This window comes from Delphinus delphis, chromosome 5 (genome assembly GCF_949987515.2).
Source record: "Delphinus delphis chromosome 5, mDelDel1.2, whole genome shotgun sequence".
NCBI lineage: Eukaryota > Metazoa > Chordata > Mammalia > Artiodactyla > Delphinidae > Delphinus > Delphinus delphis.
The window spans coordinates 38368542-38385094 of NC_082687.1; the positions used below are offsets into that span (position 1 = coordinate 38368542).

Below are 16553 nucleotides of genomic sequence, written 5' to 3' on the forward strand. Positions count from 1 at the left end.
ATTGCAAGTCGTATTGGTAAACAGGGGATGCTAATGATAGGTTTTGAGAGACTGAGGTCTCTGTGTCCAAGGGACAGATGATCACATAGGCAGATCAGTCTTGCAAATCAACCAGCTCCCCCACAGCCTCATCACTTCTTAGCTCTAAATATCCATTCCAACTCTTCCCCTTAGCCCTGCCTGGGATCATCCTACATGACGCAGAGTAGTTCTAGCCATGTCGTATCATCACCCACAGGCAGCTTTCCTTTTGAGGGAGGCTACATCTTTAATTTCTACCAGAAGATGCTAAGTACTATGCTTTTAGTCAGATACCTTGTAGTCATTCAAAGGAAAAGGGAAGTTAACTGAGTTCTAGTTAATGGCACTTGGAATGTCTCATAATAATAAGAGTAATCAGAGTTGGGAATGAGTGGGAGCGTGTGGGGAAAAAGAGTCAAATTTGCTTCTGGTATATTTGAAAGGCTTAAAATGTCTTTAGAACAGCACCTTGGGTTGGTCCTACGAGTGCACGTAAGAGGTTTATGGAAATGTCAGTGCAACGGAACCACTCTGATCCCCGCTGTGTTGCTCTGAGTCAAATGCTTAATTGTACTATTTCAAGCACTCTGTTTTGGGGTTGTTCTTAACTCAAATGCTGACAATTTTATTTATCGTTAGTTGTTATTTGAGCCAGCATACACCCATTGGATTGCAGTAGTTGCTGCGGACACTATGGATGTGTTTGATTTTTCCCTTTTAAGATGCTTTTGTAATCTCTTCATAACTCATGAAAAGATTTCTGTTTATGTTTTTTCAGCCATTGTCAAGCCTACTTTACTTCATTCTGCACTTTGGGCGTAAGCTACATTGCAGCTGCCCTTGATTCTTCTTCTTACTCTCAGCCCTCATAAGCACAGGGTTTGCTCTAATGGAGGCACCCTGGAGTAATTGCAGAAGGTCTTGCATAGTGCACCGTGGAGTGGCTCTCTCCTGTCTCCTGCAGAGACTGAGGCCATTGATTAAAATTCAGCTGCTGACACGCATTGTCAGAGGTGGTTCAGGGCTGATACAGAGGTAGACACAGCAGTGCTTTGCTAAGTATTATTTTTGTTTGGGTTTTGGTTTGCTTCTTGCCACCTTGGTAGACTAAGGGCAGAGGGAGGAGGGGGGTGGGGTGGGGGCGGGGGGAGAAAACAGTAGCAAGACCAGCACAGACAGTGGTTTGGAAAAGCCCCAGGCTGCCTTATCATGCCACCCCTGCCTCCCCTTTACCTTCTTTCTTGTGTTAGCACTGCTGTTCAGTGTCTAACTTCCCTCTGCTTTTGATGACCATCTGCCAATTTCTGTAGGTTCTCATGTGCCTACTACATGTACTGAAACTCACCGAATCATTTCTGAAGTCACTACCTAGCATCAGGCCAGTCAGGCTGTCTCAGGGGTAAGGGAGGCCGCATGAGATGGTGAATAAGTTTTGGGATGTCTAAAGGGTCCACCACACTAACTGACACAGAGTAGATGCTTCAGGAAGTGTCTTATTTCCTTTAACAGTAGTGGATAGTATTCTCACCAGGTTGTATTCCCCCCAACCTGGTAGAATTTGAAGGAAAAGGTTAGTTTTTTTCCCATCTTTAGAACTCATGAAAACCTGAGCTATCAGCTGAGAGAGTTCTTAGGGTTTATTCAGTTTGCCAAGAAATGACCTATATACTAGTTTTCTTCTTTTTTTCCTCATTCCCCCACTCTTATTGTGAATAACAAATTTTTTAATAGGGTGTTACGGTGTTACCAGGATTTCATCTTTGCACTTATTGGAGAGAGTTACAGCTGTACATGGACTGACAGATTTCTCTTCTACCCTATGGTTTTGGTGATTTGGCTCATTTGATAAAACTAAGTGGATTCCTACCTCTCAGTGGAAGGTATAAATAGATTTGGTAAATACTGGGAGGAAAAAGAGCAGTTCATCAACCCTCAGATTACAGGTAGCTTTGACTTGGAATGAAGCGGGGCTCAGCACTGCGTCGGGGCATAGGCTGGGAGCGTGGAAGGGCTCCTGCCCCATCTCCACGCGAGATCACCTCAGCCGCAGCCTCCATGCAACCTTAGATTCTTAAAGAGGCCTCTGTTTTTTAAGTCAGCAAGCACTGGATTCCTGTCTACCTCAGAAATTCCTCAGTCACTAGTCAGAGGACTGAGAGGGTTCCAAAGAGCAAAGCCAAGGATTCAGTTTGCTTCTGAAATTAGAATGTAATCTGGAGTGAGTGAAGTTTCTCTTCACCTTCTCAGGGGGACATTGTGTCCTGCGCTGGCACGTACATCCATGTGTGGAGCATCAATGGGAACCCTGTCGTGAGTGTGAACACATTCACAGGCAGGAGCCAGCAGATCATCTGCTGCTGCGTGTCGGAGATGAACGAGTGGGACACACAGAATGTCATAGTCACAGGACACTCAGACGGTGTGGTCCGGGTAAGTCGGCCGTGAGGAAACGCATTAGAGTATTTGCTGCCGTGGTTCACCTGAAACTTCTGAAGCTGTCCACAGTTGAAGGACACCTGGAGGTTGTCGTATTGCTCAGCAAACTCTCACTCAGATGGAAAGAAACATTGTCCATTGGGTTATCAGACGCAGAGAACATCAGTGACTCAGCTTCTTTTCTTCCCATTAAGTAGATCTATTAGTGCCGCTAACCACTTGACAGCTTGACACAAGCAGATCACTTAAACACGATTTCCATGTCACCTCGGGATTGCTAAAAATGTCACTTGCATAAGTATTGGCTTTTTAGCTTGTCAAACGGCTTCTTAGGGAAAACGGGGACTGTGTCTCCTCTACAGAGAATCACTGAGCTAGAAAATGCTTCCAGGGGCCTCAGGTCATCCATTCATTCCCTGTCTAGGATCCTGTATGATTTCACCTGAATCCTAGATACTTTATCCTTTTCTTAGTTTTCATGCCTTGGGCCTCTACCGAAAATGAAATCCACAGAGTATTTACCTTTGTAGCCTGTTCTAATATTTGGGTTTTTCTCTCGGGAGATTTTTCTTTGTGTCTTTCTTCATTAATTGCACTCTATAAAAGCAGAGAGCAGCTGGCTGCTGCCCTTGTAATCACAGTCACATGCTGAGCAACGATGAGGCCATCGGCCAATCCCACGCCACACCCTGCACCTCAGACAGCAGGCACACCCTAAAGTCTGCAGAGCAGCATTCCACATTACCCCATCTGTGGGGCATCGTGAAGAGCTCCGTAGCCAAATATGTCTGGGGATCCTGCTTCCTGTATGCCTTCTTGGAGATCTAGAGTATATGTTAGTATATGCAAGGTTCTTTGTCAGAACCAAAGACGTGTACTTAGTTGAACTATGTTTTTGAAATCTCTTTGACTCCAGTCCTTTTCTGTCGACCATGAAACACCCACTCATATCTCATGGAACACGGTTTGGGGAGAACTGTTTATTTGTAAGCAGTCCCTGCCACATTTTTCAAGATACAGGGAAATTAACTATACACAATAATAGGAATTAAGTTATCTGTTTAACCCTGCGAACCAATCTTCATCCAGTAACTGGTAAATTGTTTCTGTAATCAGTTCAACTGTTTTTCATTTCCATACTTACTTAAATTCAGTTTTGGAGAATGGAATTTTTGCAAGTTCCTGAAACACCAGCTCCTGAGACTGTTGAAGTCCTAGAAATGCAGGAAGACTGTCCAGAAGCACAAATAGGTATTTAATACTTTCTAAAAAGTTTTTCAATAGTTTTCATGTTTCTTTTTTTTTAAGTCATTATGCGTAAACTTACATCAACCAAGATAAGCAAGAGCCTGAGGCTGGGCGTTGCTGTCAGAAGCAGGATCACTGCCTAGTAAGCCAGCTGAGCAGGCATGCAAAGTTCTGTGTGGTTCACCAGGCAGCAACCCTTGTGGTAGTGTCTTTGTGGTCGGCTTCCACATCCCATAATAAATACAGTTACAAGCTTCCTGGAATACCAGAGGCTTGGGCTTTCAGTTCTGAAAAATACAAAGCAGATCCAGAGGGCACAGTGTTGGATGAGTCAGAGGGCCACACCTCAGTCCCACATCTGTCTCACCCTTCACTTGAACAGCTCCCTATGAGTGACAGGGCAGTATCGTGTTTATAAACTATTCACAGAGGCAGACCAGGGTCCACGCCCTGGACCTGCTCAAGAAGAACATTCATCAAACAGAAGCTTGGTGATCTGTATTCTGCTATCTGTTATTTGTGAAGCACTTTAAAATTTTCCCGTGAAATATAAAGATAGATTATATTTATGCAGAATGTTTGGAAACAATGCCAGAGAATCAGGCTAAGATGTGCTTTGGGTTACTGAATTCCAGAGAAGTTACCCCTCATCAATTTAGAACAGTTGGTGTAAGACACTTCATAGAAAGGAACAGGGTTTTTTTTTTTAAGTTCAACCTCTAAATCGTCTCTCCATGGTTAATTTTTGTACACTGGGAATTCAGCGTGAATTTGACGATGTGAGGGAGTTGTTAAGGAAAAAGGCTCATTATCAGAGAGACACAAATCCCCTGCCCTCGTAAGCTGAAAGTAGTCTTTACTTTCTTTGCCAGAACCGGTGGACAGAACATTTTAAAGCTTGTATTACTTTAATGCATGTAAATTTCCATAGTCAAATGTAGCTCCACTGAGAAAGTCATCTGGGCATTTGGGGACCTAAAAATTCAGTTCAATTCAGTTAGTATTTGGGGGTTAATAGCTATTGTGTGTCAGACATTGGATTGTGTGGTCCAGTGAGAAGTGGGTCCCTTCCCTTCCTTTTAACAAAGCGTGTTAAGTAGATAACAGCGAAAGATGAATAAGAGAGATAGAAGAAGGGGTTGGATTTGGGGAGGAGAGACATTTGTATGTCTTCGTCTTCCTTATGTTTCACACTGTGGACGAATTTTGGCAGAAGCGGCAGAGGGGAGAGCAGCCCACAGGAAGGAATGACTTGGGACGGTGTCGAAGTGGTGGGACTTGAGGACAGTGGCCTGGGTGAAAGGGAAGATAAGCTAATGGTTCTCTGGAAATCAAAGCTGCTTCAAAGACTGCTGTTTGAAGACTTTCATGATCATAAGCCAAATTAAGTATTTGTCTTGCTAAAAAATACTTGTAGTGGGCTGGTGCTTGCTCACTTGTTCTTGCTCTCCTTTTTTCCAGTTACATATATTTATTTCCCATAAATTTTCCCTGCAGTAGACTTTACTGCAAGGGAATTGAGATGAAGAAATGCACAGTAACAATGGAAAGAGGAGGAAGAACAAAACTCTAAATTAAAGCTTACATCCACAGTTCGTTCATCTATGTTGTCATTTATATTGACTGCTGTATGGAAGGCACTGTGCTTGGGACCCCTTCTCTCCAACTGACCACTGTGTTGTAGAAAGAATGACGGAAAGTAATAGTTTGGGGTGAAAATTTTAAATATGTGAGAGCCATACAGCTGTTAAAGGAGTCCAGAAGAGAGAGTTACTTTCTGTTGCAGGAACCAGGTAAGATTTTAGAGAAAGAAGTATTTAAGCTGTGCTTTCAAAGATAGGTAACATCGGAACACACAGAGATTGGGAAGGTGAGTCTAGGTAGGGCCAACCTGAGTGTGCAAAATTAGCTCTACAGAGGAGCAGCCAGGCTGCGTGGAGAGCAGAGTTGGCACCATCCAGCTGAACTGTGGTAGAAATGTGAGGCAGGTAGTGAGAATCCACAAAGGCAGGTTTGGGCCAGATTGTGAAAGAATGAATGCCAAGCTAAGGATTTTGGCCAGAAGCATTCTGTGAACTCCGGAATTCTACCGTTTTGATATCTGTACCTAGCTGGAAATTCTGGCAATTTATTTTCTCTTACTGTAATATTGAGCTTAAAATAGTATGTCTCTTGTGTCTTAACTAGTAGAGGAAAAATACCAACGGGACAACACTGGGTCTAACTCTAATGTGTGTGTGTTCTCTAATTCTCCCACCGCAATACCCAGGGCCAGAAGCCCAGGAAGAGGACAGCAGCGACTCCGAAGCAGATGAGCAGAGCGTCATCCAGGACCCCGGGGACACTCCCAGCCAGCCCAGCAGCACCAGCCACAGGCCCCGGGCGGCCTCCTGCCGAGCCACAGCCACCTGGTGTAATGACAGTGGCTCCGATGACTCCAGGCGCTGGTCCGACCAGCTCAGCCTCGATGAGAAAGACGGCTTCGTATTTGTGAACTATTCAGAGGGCCAGACCAGACCTCACCTGCAGGCTCCCCTTAATCACCCCCACCCCAATCCCGCTGAAGCGCGGAATTTCAGCAGATTGAAGCCCGGTAACTTGAAGCCTGGTGTCTGTTTCTCACCTCTTGTGGGTGGCGCGAGGGTTGGTGGACAGAGGCAGTGAGCTGTAGCTCTCCCTTGCCCCATTCCTGTGACAAAGACCCCCCACAAAGAGGGCCTCAAGTTTCTTCTTGTGTAAGGCAGACTTAAAGGCCCTTGGGCATTCTCTCCTACCATGGTGTTTGCAATACGTTGGGCATTTTTTTAAAGAATAACACCTCAGACCAAAACTTAGTTCATTCACAGATTATGAAAGCCTTTGAAAATGGGCAAGCTGTTGATTATAGATAAATAGATAAAATTGTATTCACGGGTAACTTTGCCTATGATAGAGTTGGGGCAGGGTCCTCAACCGGAGAAATTGTGTCTTCTTGCACTGAGGATTTCCCCTTCTCCATGTGTGTCTTTGTGAAGGCCTGAACTGGTCCATGGTCAGTGTCAAGCCAGACTTCTGTGCCTCTAACTGAGGCAGCAGCTGCCAAGAACAGAGAGGCTGCCGGAGCTGTGTGTTGCAGCACCCTGACGTTTGAGGGCAGCAGGTTAGGGTGCACCTAACAAACGCTGGCTCCCCTCACTTTGTCAGTCACACGTCGCACTTTTCCACCCCAGGGTACCGGTGGGAACGGCAGCTGGTGTTCAGGAGTAAGCTGACTATGCACACGGCCTTTGACCGGAAGGACAACGCACACCCGGCCGAGATCACTGCCCTGGGCGTCTCCAAGTAAGTGTCCAAGTTCTTCTGGCCACTCTTCCCCACGGGGCCATTTGCTCAGCCTGGGCGCACACACTCAGGCAGTCTCTGGGAGCACAGGTTTCATCTGCATCATCATGTGTGGCTCCAACAGACGAATCAGAAGAAGAAACCTGCCGGTGTGTGGATTTCACTTCCGAATGTCAAAAACCAAAAAGCTTTGCCTTCAAAAAAAAATAAAACAAAAACGAAAACTTCACCTTCTGTGTTCTTCAAAGGTACGGCACGGTTCGATTCCAGGGGAGCTGAAACGGAAGCGCACATTCGGGCTCAGTCCCATTTTTGTCCCTTTGCACGCACGACCCCCTCCCCAGCGCACACGCCCCCTGGGAACTGGCGTCACCGGAAGCTCTCCGGCCGCATGGCGGGGCCGGGGGCAGGGGCCTTTCATGCGGTGACTCTGCGTCGTGTCTCCTGCAGGGACCACAGTAGGATCCTCGTGGGCGATAGTCGAGGCCGGGTTTTCAGCTGGTCTGTGAGTGACCAGCCGGGCCGTTCCGCCGCTGACCACTGGGTGAAGGACGAAGGAGGGGACAGCTGTTCGGGCTGCTCCGTGCGGTTTTCTCTCACGGAAAGACGGCACCATTGCAGGAACTGCGGTCAGCTCTTCTGCCAGAAGTAAGATGAGATACAAGCTTCCTGAGTGTCTGTGGGTTAAGCTCTGAGGATGTGCGTTATGCCCATACGCTGTGTCTGTCTAAACCAGCCTTCACTTCCTCCTTGTTCTTTTTTACTGCCATTGTGAAATATTTGTCACATTGGAAAATACAGAGGTAATCATCACAAACACATGGCCACCCGTGACTCAGGCTGGGAAGGTGCTAACATTTGATCACATTTGCATATAAAACAGTACAGATTCATTTTAGGTCCTCTCTTCACCCTCACCTATCACACCCTCTTCTCCATGTGTTTTTACTTTGAGTGCATACGTTGTGTTCATAGATAACACTATATTATTGTTTATTGTGTTTTCAGTTTTACATAAATGTAGCATACTGTCTGTACCCCTCCGTAACTTATTTCTTTTTTTACTCAACATTGTTTTTGAAATTCATTCACATAAATAACTATTATTCTAATAATTTCATCTTAACTGCTGTCATATTTTTTTGTATGAATATATCAGTATTTATCTCCTTCCCTTTTGATGGACTGTTAAAGGATTTTCTTTCATTTTATCAGTACTACAAACAATGCTGCAATGCACACCCGTATAAATGCCCTCTTAATACACAAGCTAGAGTTTCCCTAGAGGAGATACCACAGAACGGACTTGAAGATGGTAGACATACTCGTGAGCTTAACTAGGTATTCAAAATACTCTCCAGAACAGTAGTGCTAGTTTACTCCACCGCCAGCAGGATATGCAAATTCTCCCTGTTCTTATTCACACCTGGTATTGCCAAACTTTTCCACTTTTGCCAATCTGATAGCCAGTAGTGCTTTGTTGTTTTAACTTGCAGTGCTTCTGAGGTTGAACATCTTTTCATATGCTTATTGCCAGTTTGAGTTTCCTCTTGGGTAACTTGGCCCAGTTTCCTTTTGCGTTTGCTCTTCGATTTTTTTCCCCCTACTTGAGGAGTTGTTTTATGTATTCTGGGCTCTAATCCTTTGTCTTTCACATGTCTTGCAGATACCTTCTGCCAGTCTGTGGCTTGTGTTTTAACTTTATGTATGTTTTTTCTGTCACACAAGTTTTTAATTTTGATGTAGTAGCATGTATTGCTTTTTATGACTTTTGCTGTTTTTTGGTCTTAAAAAATCTTTCCCTGTCCTGTGGTCATAAAGATAGCCTTATTTATTTTCTTTTAAAAGTTTCAAAGTTTTGTTTTTCTTTTTTCTTTTTTTTTGGCTAATATGTGCAAAGCACCTGGTATTTATTTTTATTTTTTTATTATTATTTTTTTAATTTATTCTTGGCTGCATTGGGTCTTCGTTGCTATGCACGGGCTTTCTGTAGTTGTGGCAAGCTGGGGCTACTCTTTGTTGCGGTTCGCGGGCTTCTAATTGCGGTGGCTTCTTTTGTTGCAGAGCACCGGCTCGAGGCACGCAGGGTTCAGTAGTTGTGGCACTCGGGCTGCTCAGTAGTTGTGGCTCTCGGGCGCTAGAGCACAGGCTCAGTAGTTGTGGCGCACACTGGCTTAGTTGCCCTACAGCATGTGGGATCTTCCCGGACCAGGGCTCGAACCCATGTCCCCCGCATTGGCAGGCAGATCCTTAACCACTGCGCCACCAGGGAAGTCCTCAAAGTTTTGTTTTTCATGTTGAGGTCTTTAGGTCCAAATCCATTTGGAATTTATTTGAGAGTATGACATGGGGTGGGGATCACTTATATTTCCCCAGTATGAAGAGTCAGCTGTCCCATCACCATTGATTTGGATACCTTCTCTGTTATACCCTGGGGTCCCACATATGCATGTACAGTCCTTTCCATGGCAGACAACAGAAAAGATCCCATGGGCAGTACCCTCTAATGCTTATATTGCCTTACTAGAGAGATGCTTTCACAGAAAACGCAAATTATATCATTGCTTCTGAGTTAGTTATTGAGGGGCATTGGCTTATTGGAAAGGGGGTGGCCTTGGGTTTACACTGACAAATGCTCCCTGGGCTGCTGTCCATTGTGCCATCTCAGGCACGTTACTAACCTCTCTGAGCTTCAGTTTCTTCATCTGTAAAATGTGGATAATTACACCTGCCCAATAGAGGTGTTGAGAGAATTAAATGAAATCGTGTATGAGTTTTGTAAAGCACCAGGTGCAAAGTCTGGTGATATAGGTGTTCAGTAAGAAGTGTTATTATAATTATTAATTTTTTTCAGACTAATGTCTTCCTTTTCTCCTGGGAAGTCTTATTCAAGATGAAGCAGCAGAATGTTGCTGCCAGCCGTTTCTTATAGGAATTTCTATGAGGCTGGCAGAGGATTCTGTCTTGCGGTCCTGTGCTTTGAGACACCCACTCTGTAAAGCCTAGTGATCTGATAATTTCTTTTTTTTTTTAATGTTTATTTAGTTAGTTATTTGATTGCACTGGGTCTTAATTGTGGCAGGCAGGCTCCTTAGTTGCAGCACGTGGGCTCCTTAGTTGCAGCTCACCACCTCCTTAGTTGTGGCATGCAAGCTCCTAGTTGCAGCATGCATATGGGATCTAGTTCCCTGACCAGGGATTGAACCAGGGCCCCCTGCTTCGGGAGCACAGAGTCTTAACCACTGTGCCACCAGGGAAGTCCCCAATCTAATAATTTCTGATAGCACCTCCATTTGCATGCTGGCACACATCTGTTCTTTATAGAGTTTAATTTGTAAAGTACTGTTTAAATGTAGGTAATTCTTTAAATTAGCTATTGCTCTCAAATGTGGGAGGGAGGCTTTATTTGAAAAACAAACCAAACAAGTGATTGATTATGACAGAGCAGGCACAGAAGGAATGCTGTCCAGGAGGGCGTAGCTCTACCGTGATCTTTGTGCCCTTCTGTTGCTGAGGGAGCTTGCCAGCCTTCATTCTTGAGGGTCTCCTCAAAGTCCAGTTCCTTAAACCCCCTAGGCTGCTTGCACTTCATGTATTCTCTGGCTACTTTTACTGGTCTAATGGAAGAAATAAAACTGTTTCAGTCTTATGAAGAGCCAAGGTCAAAGTGATGAAGTGCCACACCCAAGGTCATACCCTACCTTAGGCTGGGAATAGGAGTGCTTTCTATGAAGGACTCTGACATCGCTAAGTATAGTCCACTTCAGGGAATTCTGTCAAGATAAACAGAAAATGAGAAAATTTGGGCCAGACAGAAAAGCCAAACTACCTGTTTAAGAAATGACTGAGGAGTGAACCAAAGTGTTTAAAAGCCCAAAGGAAGTTGATAGTGACCAAAGTGTCTTTTGAAATGGGTGGTAAGTCCTCTCTTGCCAAGAGAAAAAAGGCTCCAAGTAAAGACATTGGCATACTGCCCAAGTTTATAGGGCATGAGGAAGAATGCATTTCCATCCTGCACAGGAAGAGTAGCCTCATAGATGTTCACTTCCTTGGCTTCATCCTGTAGAAAAATCTTTTTTTTTTTTTTTTAAATTCTCTGCAGTCAAATAAATGGCTTGCCTTGGTTTAATGTTACTTTTTTTCATAGAATGACACAAATAATACAGCACTCATTTTGGTCCTTGGTCAAACCACATGACCCAAACCAGTATGGCTCTGGGCATTCTTCTGGCCCCGTACAGTCTTGGGTGTTATACCGCAAGCTGTCCATTCAGATTTTAAATTCGTGTTTCTGAGCCCAGTGATCAAACATGGAGAAGACCCATAACTACCTCATTTTGCCTTTCCTTTAGGTGCAGCCGATTTCAGTCAGAAATCAAACGCTTGAAAATCTCATCCCCGGTACGTGTTTGTCAGAACTGTTATTACAATTTACAGCATGAGAGAGGTTCAGAAGATGGGCCTCGAAATTGCTGAAGATTCAACAAGCCGATTGGAGACCACGGTCTGTAGACCCCCTTCCCTATTCCCCTGTCACAACTCGCAGCTCGGAAGGCATCAAAACAGTCTCCGTTTACACATCTCTTCATACCACGTGTTTGAAGTGTGGGATTCAAAGGGAACATTGAATAAACGGGTGTAGAGTACAGTCATGGGGCAGACACTATTCAGGTGAACAGCACAAGAAGAATACAAGGTGGTTCCTAGGAGCAACATTTCAATATCCGATTCTCCCTTAACAATAGCTGTCTCCAAGAGAAAATCCTCATGTATTAACTGCCCTTTTCTTGCGTCTCATTTTTGTAGAGCTCCTCATCCTTATTTGGAAAAACCAACGACTATAAAAAAAAAAAAAAAAAAAAGGCTTTTAGAAAATAGTTGTAAATCTGACTTCTTTGCAAGTAACTGTGTATATTGTAAATAGGTACAAAGGCCTTTTTTCTAAATAAGGACTTAACTGCCTGTAACATGAGACTTCAAACTAAACCACTAACTCAATGAAATACGTATGGTTTGTCTGACATTGCTTACCAATTAATTATAAATATGTTTTATTTTTTAATCCTCAGAGACGTTATCTGTGGTCTTTCCGCCCCCCCCCCCTTTCAAACCCAGCCCATGTGCCTGATGTCATTTCTTTCAAGTTGCCCGCAGTATCTCCACTTAACCTAAGCTAGTAACCAAAACAGTGTCATGTGGACCTTCTTTAGGAAACAGTGTGGGAGAATAAGAGTCTGGTCATGAGATACCCTGGAAATCTTTGGGCATGTCATACGTGGCTACATCTCACACGTGGCTACGCACCACCTCAGTGTTGTTCTAATGTCATAAGGCCCCTTGTAAACTTCTCTTTGGACTGCCCTTTGGTCATAGCGTCCCCTCTTAGCACTACATAGCGGTGGTCAGGCAATCGACGCAGTGCAGGAAACAGCCCTGCCTCAGCTAATGGAAACATATTTGCATGTAACCCACTTTAACTTCTCCTGCATAGAACATAAGAGGTATGTGTCTTTGGTGACACTAATGTTCTACTATAGCTTATTTTCAAAAAAGGGTTAAAAAAAGAAGTGTACAGAATTAACATATAAACCTTGTTGTAAAACTGAATCATGTCAGAACTGCTTATAATTAACCTTTACCATTTAATGCCATCTACCTGAAAACAGTGAGATTTATACTGTATCAATGTCTATTTTTTTGTTTTTGCTATGAATATAATTACAGTATTTTAATATTTAGTTATTTAATTTGTTCTAGTTGGATACAGAACACACAAATCCAGGGAGACTAAAGCTGGTGGGGGCTAAGAGATTAGTTTACAGAAAAAAAGCTTTGGTGGTGGGATTTTTTTAAATGTGTGTTATGTACATATATAAATATATATATATAAAACAAATGAAACAATTAATCTAGATTTTAACATTTTCAGATATTTAGTGATAATATTACGAACAATTCTAAAAGCCCTGTGATTTGGAAAATGTAGAAGCATTTATGGCCCAAGAAAGGAAGGAGAGGCCTTCACACCTCATGGAGTTATCATATGAAGGACAGCGGCTTTGGCTTTCCCGATTTTTCATCTTTAGGCCCTGGTGACAGGCACACTTATGCACTAAAATGCACATATATGCACATGCATTCAAAAATAGGCATTGGTACAATAGTAATCTTGTACCTAATGGGCTGAAACCAGCTTAAGAACAAATTTGTTCTTCCTGATAACTAGGTCTCCAAGAGAAAATATAAAGGCTGCTTTAGTGCCTTATGCTTACTAAATTTAAACCTTTATTTACCTAGGTTTGAGCCTACAGTCTATTTATGATTACATATCAAAATTGATTAAAACACTTCCATTTCTAAAAGTTCAAATATACTTGTTAATAAAAGGATTATTGGCATTAATACTTTAACTTGAAGAAAAGTTGTGTTCTGTTTTCCTTTCTGTGTCTCACTCCTCCCCACCTTCCTCTTCCCCCCTCACCTTCTTTCTTCAATTCTAATAAATAATGCTGGATGTTCAACAGTTGCAGGACTTGTGCTCTCACATAATCATGGGCTTTGCCCCTGTCCGGCCCTAGAGATGAGTTGTAGCAGTGTTATTCTACACTTTTTAAAAGAGGCGTCCTCCTTGTGTCCACAAACCATGTTTACCCCAAACCCAATGGCAGAGATGTTCTTTAAAGACTTGAATATATGAATGTCTGTATGTAGCTATTTAAAGGTTATTCCTCTATGTGATATGAAGTTATATGGGATGAACACTTTTAAACTTTCCAACACAACTTCCATAACTAGAAGGTGGAAACCAAAACCCTCATGATAGTATTTCCTCTGGCAGCTGGTGCTGTGGGCAACTGTTTTGTTCAGTGGGTTTCTTTCCTTTTTGCTTTTAATGTAGAAATCACTAATCACTCACACATACAAGTACACTCACGTAAACTAATCGTTCCTCTGAATGTCCTTCTTTGTTCCATGTAAATTTGTTTACCAACATATATTCTCAGCATGTACATCCACCTTTGTGTGGTCCATATTCTTTCTCTGAGAGTACCTCACAGGGCTTCTGCCTGATCTTTGTAGTTTGTCCATCCATCCATCCATCCATGTCCTCTAACATTCTTGTGTATTGTGCAACTGTAATGTCATGCTTTTGAAGAGAAGAATAGCTGCCCCTAGCAGCCATCCATCTGAATGATAGCAAAACACTCTAGATAAGTTATTTTGCACTTTCTTATGTATAAAGTTGGTAGAAACTTATTTTTCCTTTGTATCATTTAAATACATTTTGTTTTGGTAAATGAACTGTGTATAAAATATTTATGCCATTAAAACTGTTTTTAGAAAGTATTTTTAATTTCAGCAAGTTTGGTTACTTGTTGCATGACTATTAACACAGCTGACTTTTTGTGTCAGTGCAATGTATATTTTTTTGTCCTGTTATTAACTTGTAAGCCCTAGTAATGGCCAATTATTTGTACAGCAACAGAAGTAAATTGAAGATACTGGCTAAGACTGGATTGATTGTGGACTTTTGTACTATATTGCAGAATCCAATATCTGTTCTTTGGTGGTTATGTAAAAGGCCTGAAGAATTACTATCTAGTGTGCAATCTGTGATAACTGAATGTTCATTGTATATCTGTCTCTGATGCAAAAAGGTAGAGTAACACAATTACAATACATGATTAAATGCAATAGTCCAGATACTTTTTTTTTTCATTTCAAATAAATACCTACTATCTACCACCACCCCTTCTCACCCCCCTCCCAAAAAAAAAGAAAAGAAAAAGGAAAGTTTTTAAGCCAGCTCTTCAGGGGAGGAAAAACAAACAAAACAAAACTGAGGTCTAATAAAACTTTGTGTAGTTCTTTTCTAGTTGTGAATATATCTTTCAGAAGTGCCTGCTTAAAGTCTCTGCTTGCAGAGTTGTTGGCTGCTAGGGTCTGGTTCCAGTTCTAGTGCGATCCATCTTTAAAAACCAGGCTTTCTGCATCCTGAGCTTCCCAGTTGTGCTGGACTCCTGGGGCTGTGTGCACAGCCGCAGGGAGAGGCAAGTGGCTTCTGGGAGACACGACCCTCAGACTTGAATGGACCTGTGGAAAAGGACTGCATCGCATGGTTTGGGATCCTTTTCCCTGGGCCTATTCTCTACCCATCATATTGTGGAAAGTAAGCAGTAATAAATTATACATCTAACTGTCTATTTCCCGCCCCTGCCATATTCACATCAGGAATACTCTGGTGTCCTGCCCCCCCTTTCTGGAAGCACAGTGCCCCACTGTCATTAGCTAGATAATTTGCCATTTCAGTCTTTGAGAGTGTTAGCAACTTACATCCGTTTTTATAGTTACTCACTTATTTGGTTTGAAAATTGACTTCCCAGAACAGGAGAATGTAGAAAACAATTTTTAAGTTTATTTAGGGTGCTTTAGTGATTTTTCTTCTTTCTAAAGATACTAACAAAATTCCCAGTTCATTTTAAGTATGATCAGCAGAGTTCCACATTTGAGGATATTGTGCTTATTACAAATTCCACCCCAGTGCAACTCCACTTCAGAGGCAGAAGATAGAGAATGCTAACAACTTCTATGACAGTAGATATTTCTTCAAAAATAACTCAGTGGTAAGAGAGAAAACCTAGGGCAGTTCTCATTGTTTTAATGCAATACTACTCATAATTCTAATGACCTCAAGAAGAGTTGCTATCAAATACGGGCTTGCAAAAATTCTTTTCAGGGTTTAAATGTGCAAATGATCTTCAGTGAGTCCCTTTTCTGCCATTTGCTTCTCATCTTTAATAAAATTTCCTCTTCAGCCCTCATTTTGGCCCTTTTGGAGTGTTGAAGAAGCAGTCCAATGGAATTGGCTTAGCACTAGCTTAGTCTTTTTTGTCTTATCAATATTCTCATTTTCTCCCACCCATTGCAAAGCTCCTTTTTATTTATTTATTGTTCCTGTTGACTTTTGCTAGAAATGGCACCAAACCAAGCTACCACACTCAGAGATAGCATGGTGTTGGGAGAGCCCTGGCACAGTAATTCAGAGATGGAGCCTGCAGCTCTCCCCAGCTTGTGGACTTCCGAAGCCCCTCATGTGATCCCTCTTGGTGCACCAGGTTTCCTGTGTCAACACTGACCCTGAGAATGGGATGAGACTAAAGTAATGCTTTTTCAACTTTCTGGTCTTAAGACCTTTTGATCCTTAAAAACTTGAGGCCTCCAACCATTTTTGTTTATAGGGGCTGCATCTATAAGTAGTCATTGTATTAGAGATCAAAACTGAGATCTTAAAAATAATTTATTTAGAAGTAGCAATGATGAAACTATTATGCAATAACATCAATTACGTGTTTATATGAAAAAAAACTTTTCCAAATAAACAAAAAATATTAGTGAAGAGAGTGGAATGGTTTTACGATTTTGCAAATCTCTTTTATGTCTGGCTTAATTGAACACAGGTGGATTCTCATATCTGCTCCTACATTCAGTCTCTTGTGATTCTTCGTTTTGGTTGAAGCATATGAGGA

General features: G+C 42.5%; 1 protein-coding gene across 6 annotated transcripts in view; it reads left to right on the plus strand.

The window, feature by feature from the left end:
- Positions 1-11949, plus strand: part of WDFY3 (WD repeat and FYVE domain containing 3) — a 261777-nt gene extending 249828 nt beyond the window's left edge. For 5 of the 6 annotated variants that reach the window (XM_060012227.2, XM_060012222.2, XM_060012224.2 and 2 more), the window contains 6 exons: positions 2269-2451; positions 3612-3708; positions 5975-6298; positions 6915-7026; positions 7477-7674; positions 11379-11949. In XM_060012227.2, the coding sequence (XP_059868210.1) occupies positions 2269-2451; positions 3612-3708; positions 5975-6298; positions 6915-7026; positions 7477-7674; positions 11379-11502 (1038 nt within the window). In that variant the 3' untranslated portion in view covers positions 11503-11949. Of the gene's footprint in view, positions 1-1752; positions 2083-2268; positions 2452-3611; positions 3709-5974; positions 6299-6914; positions 7027-7476; positions 7675-11378 lie in introns of those variants that run through there. The other variant, XM_060012228.2, reaches the window with a different exon arrangement.
- Positions 11950-16553: the final 4604 nt, after the last annotated feature.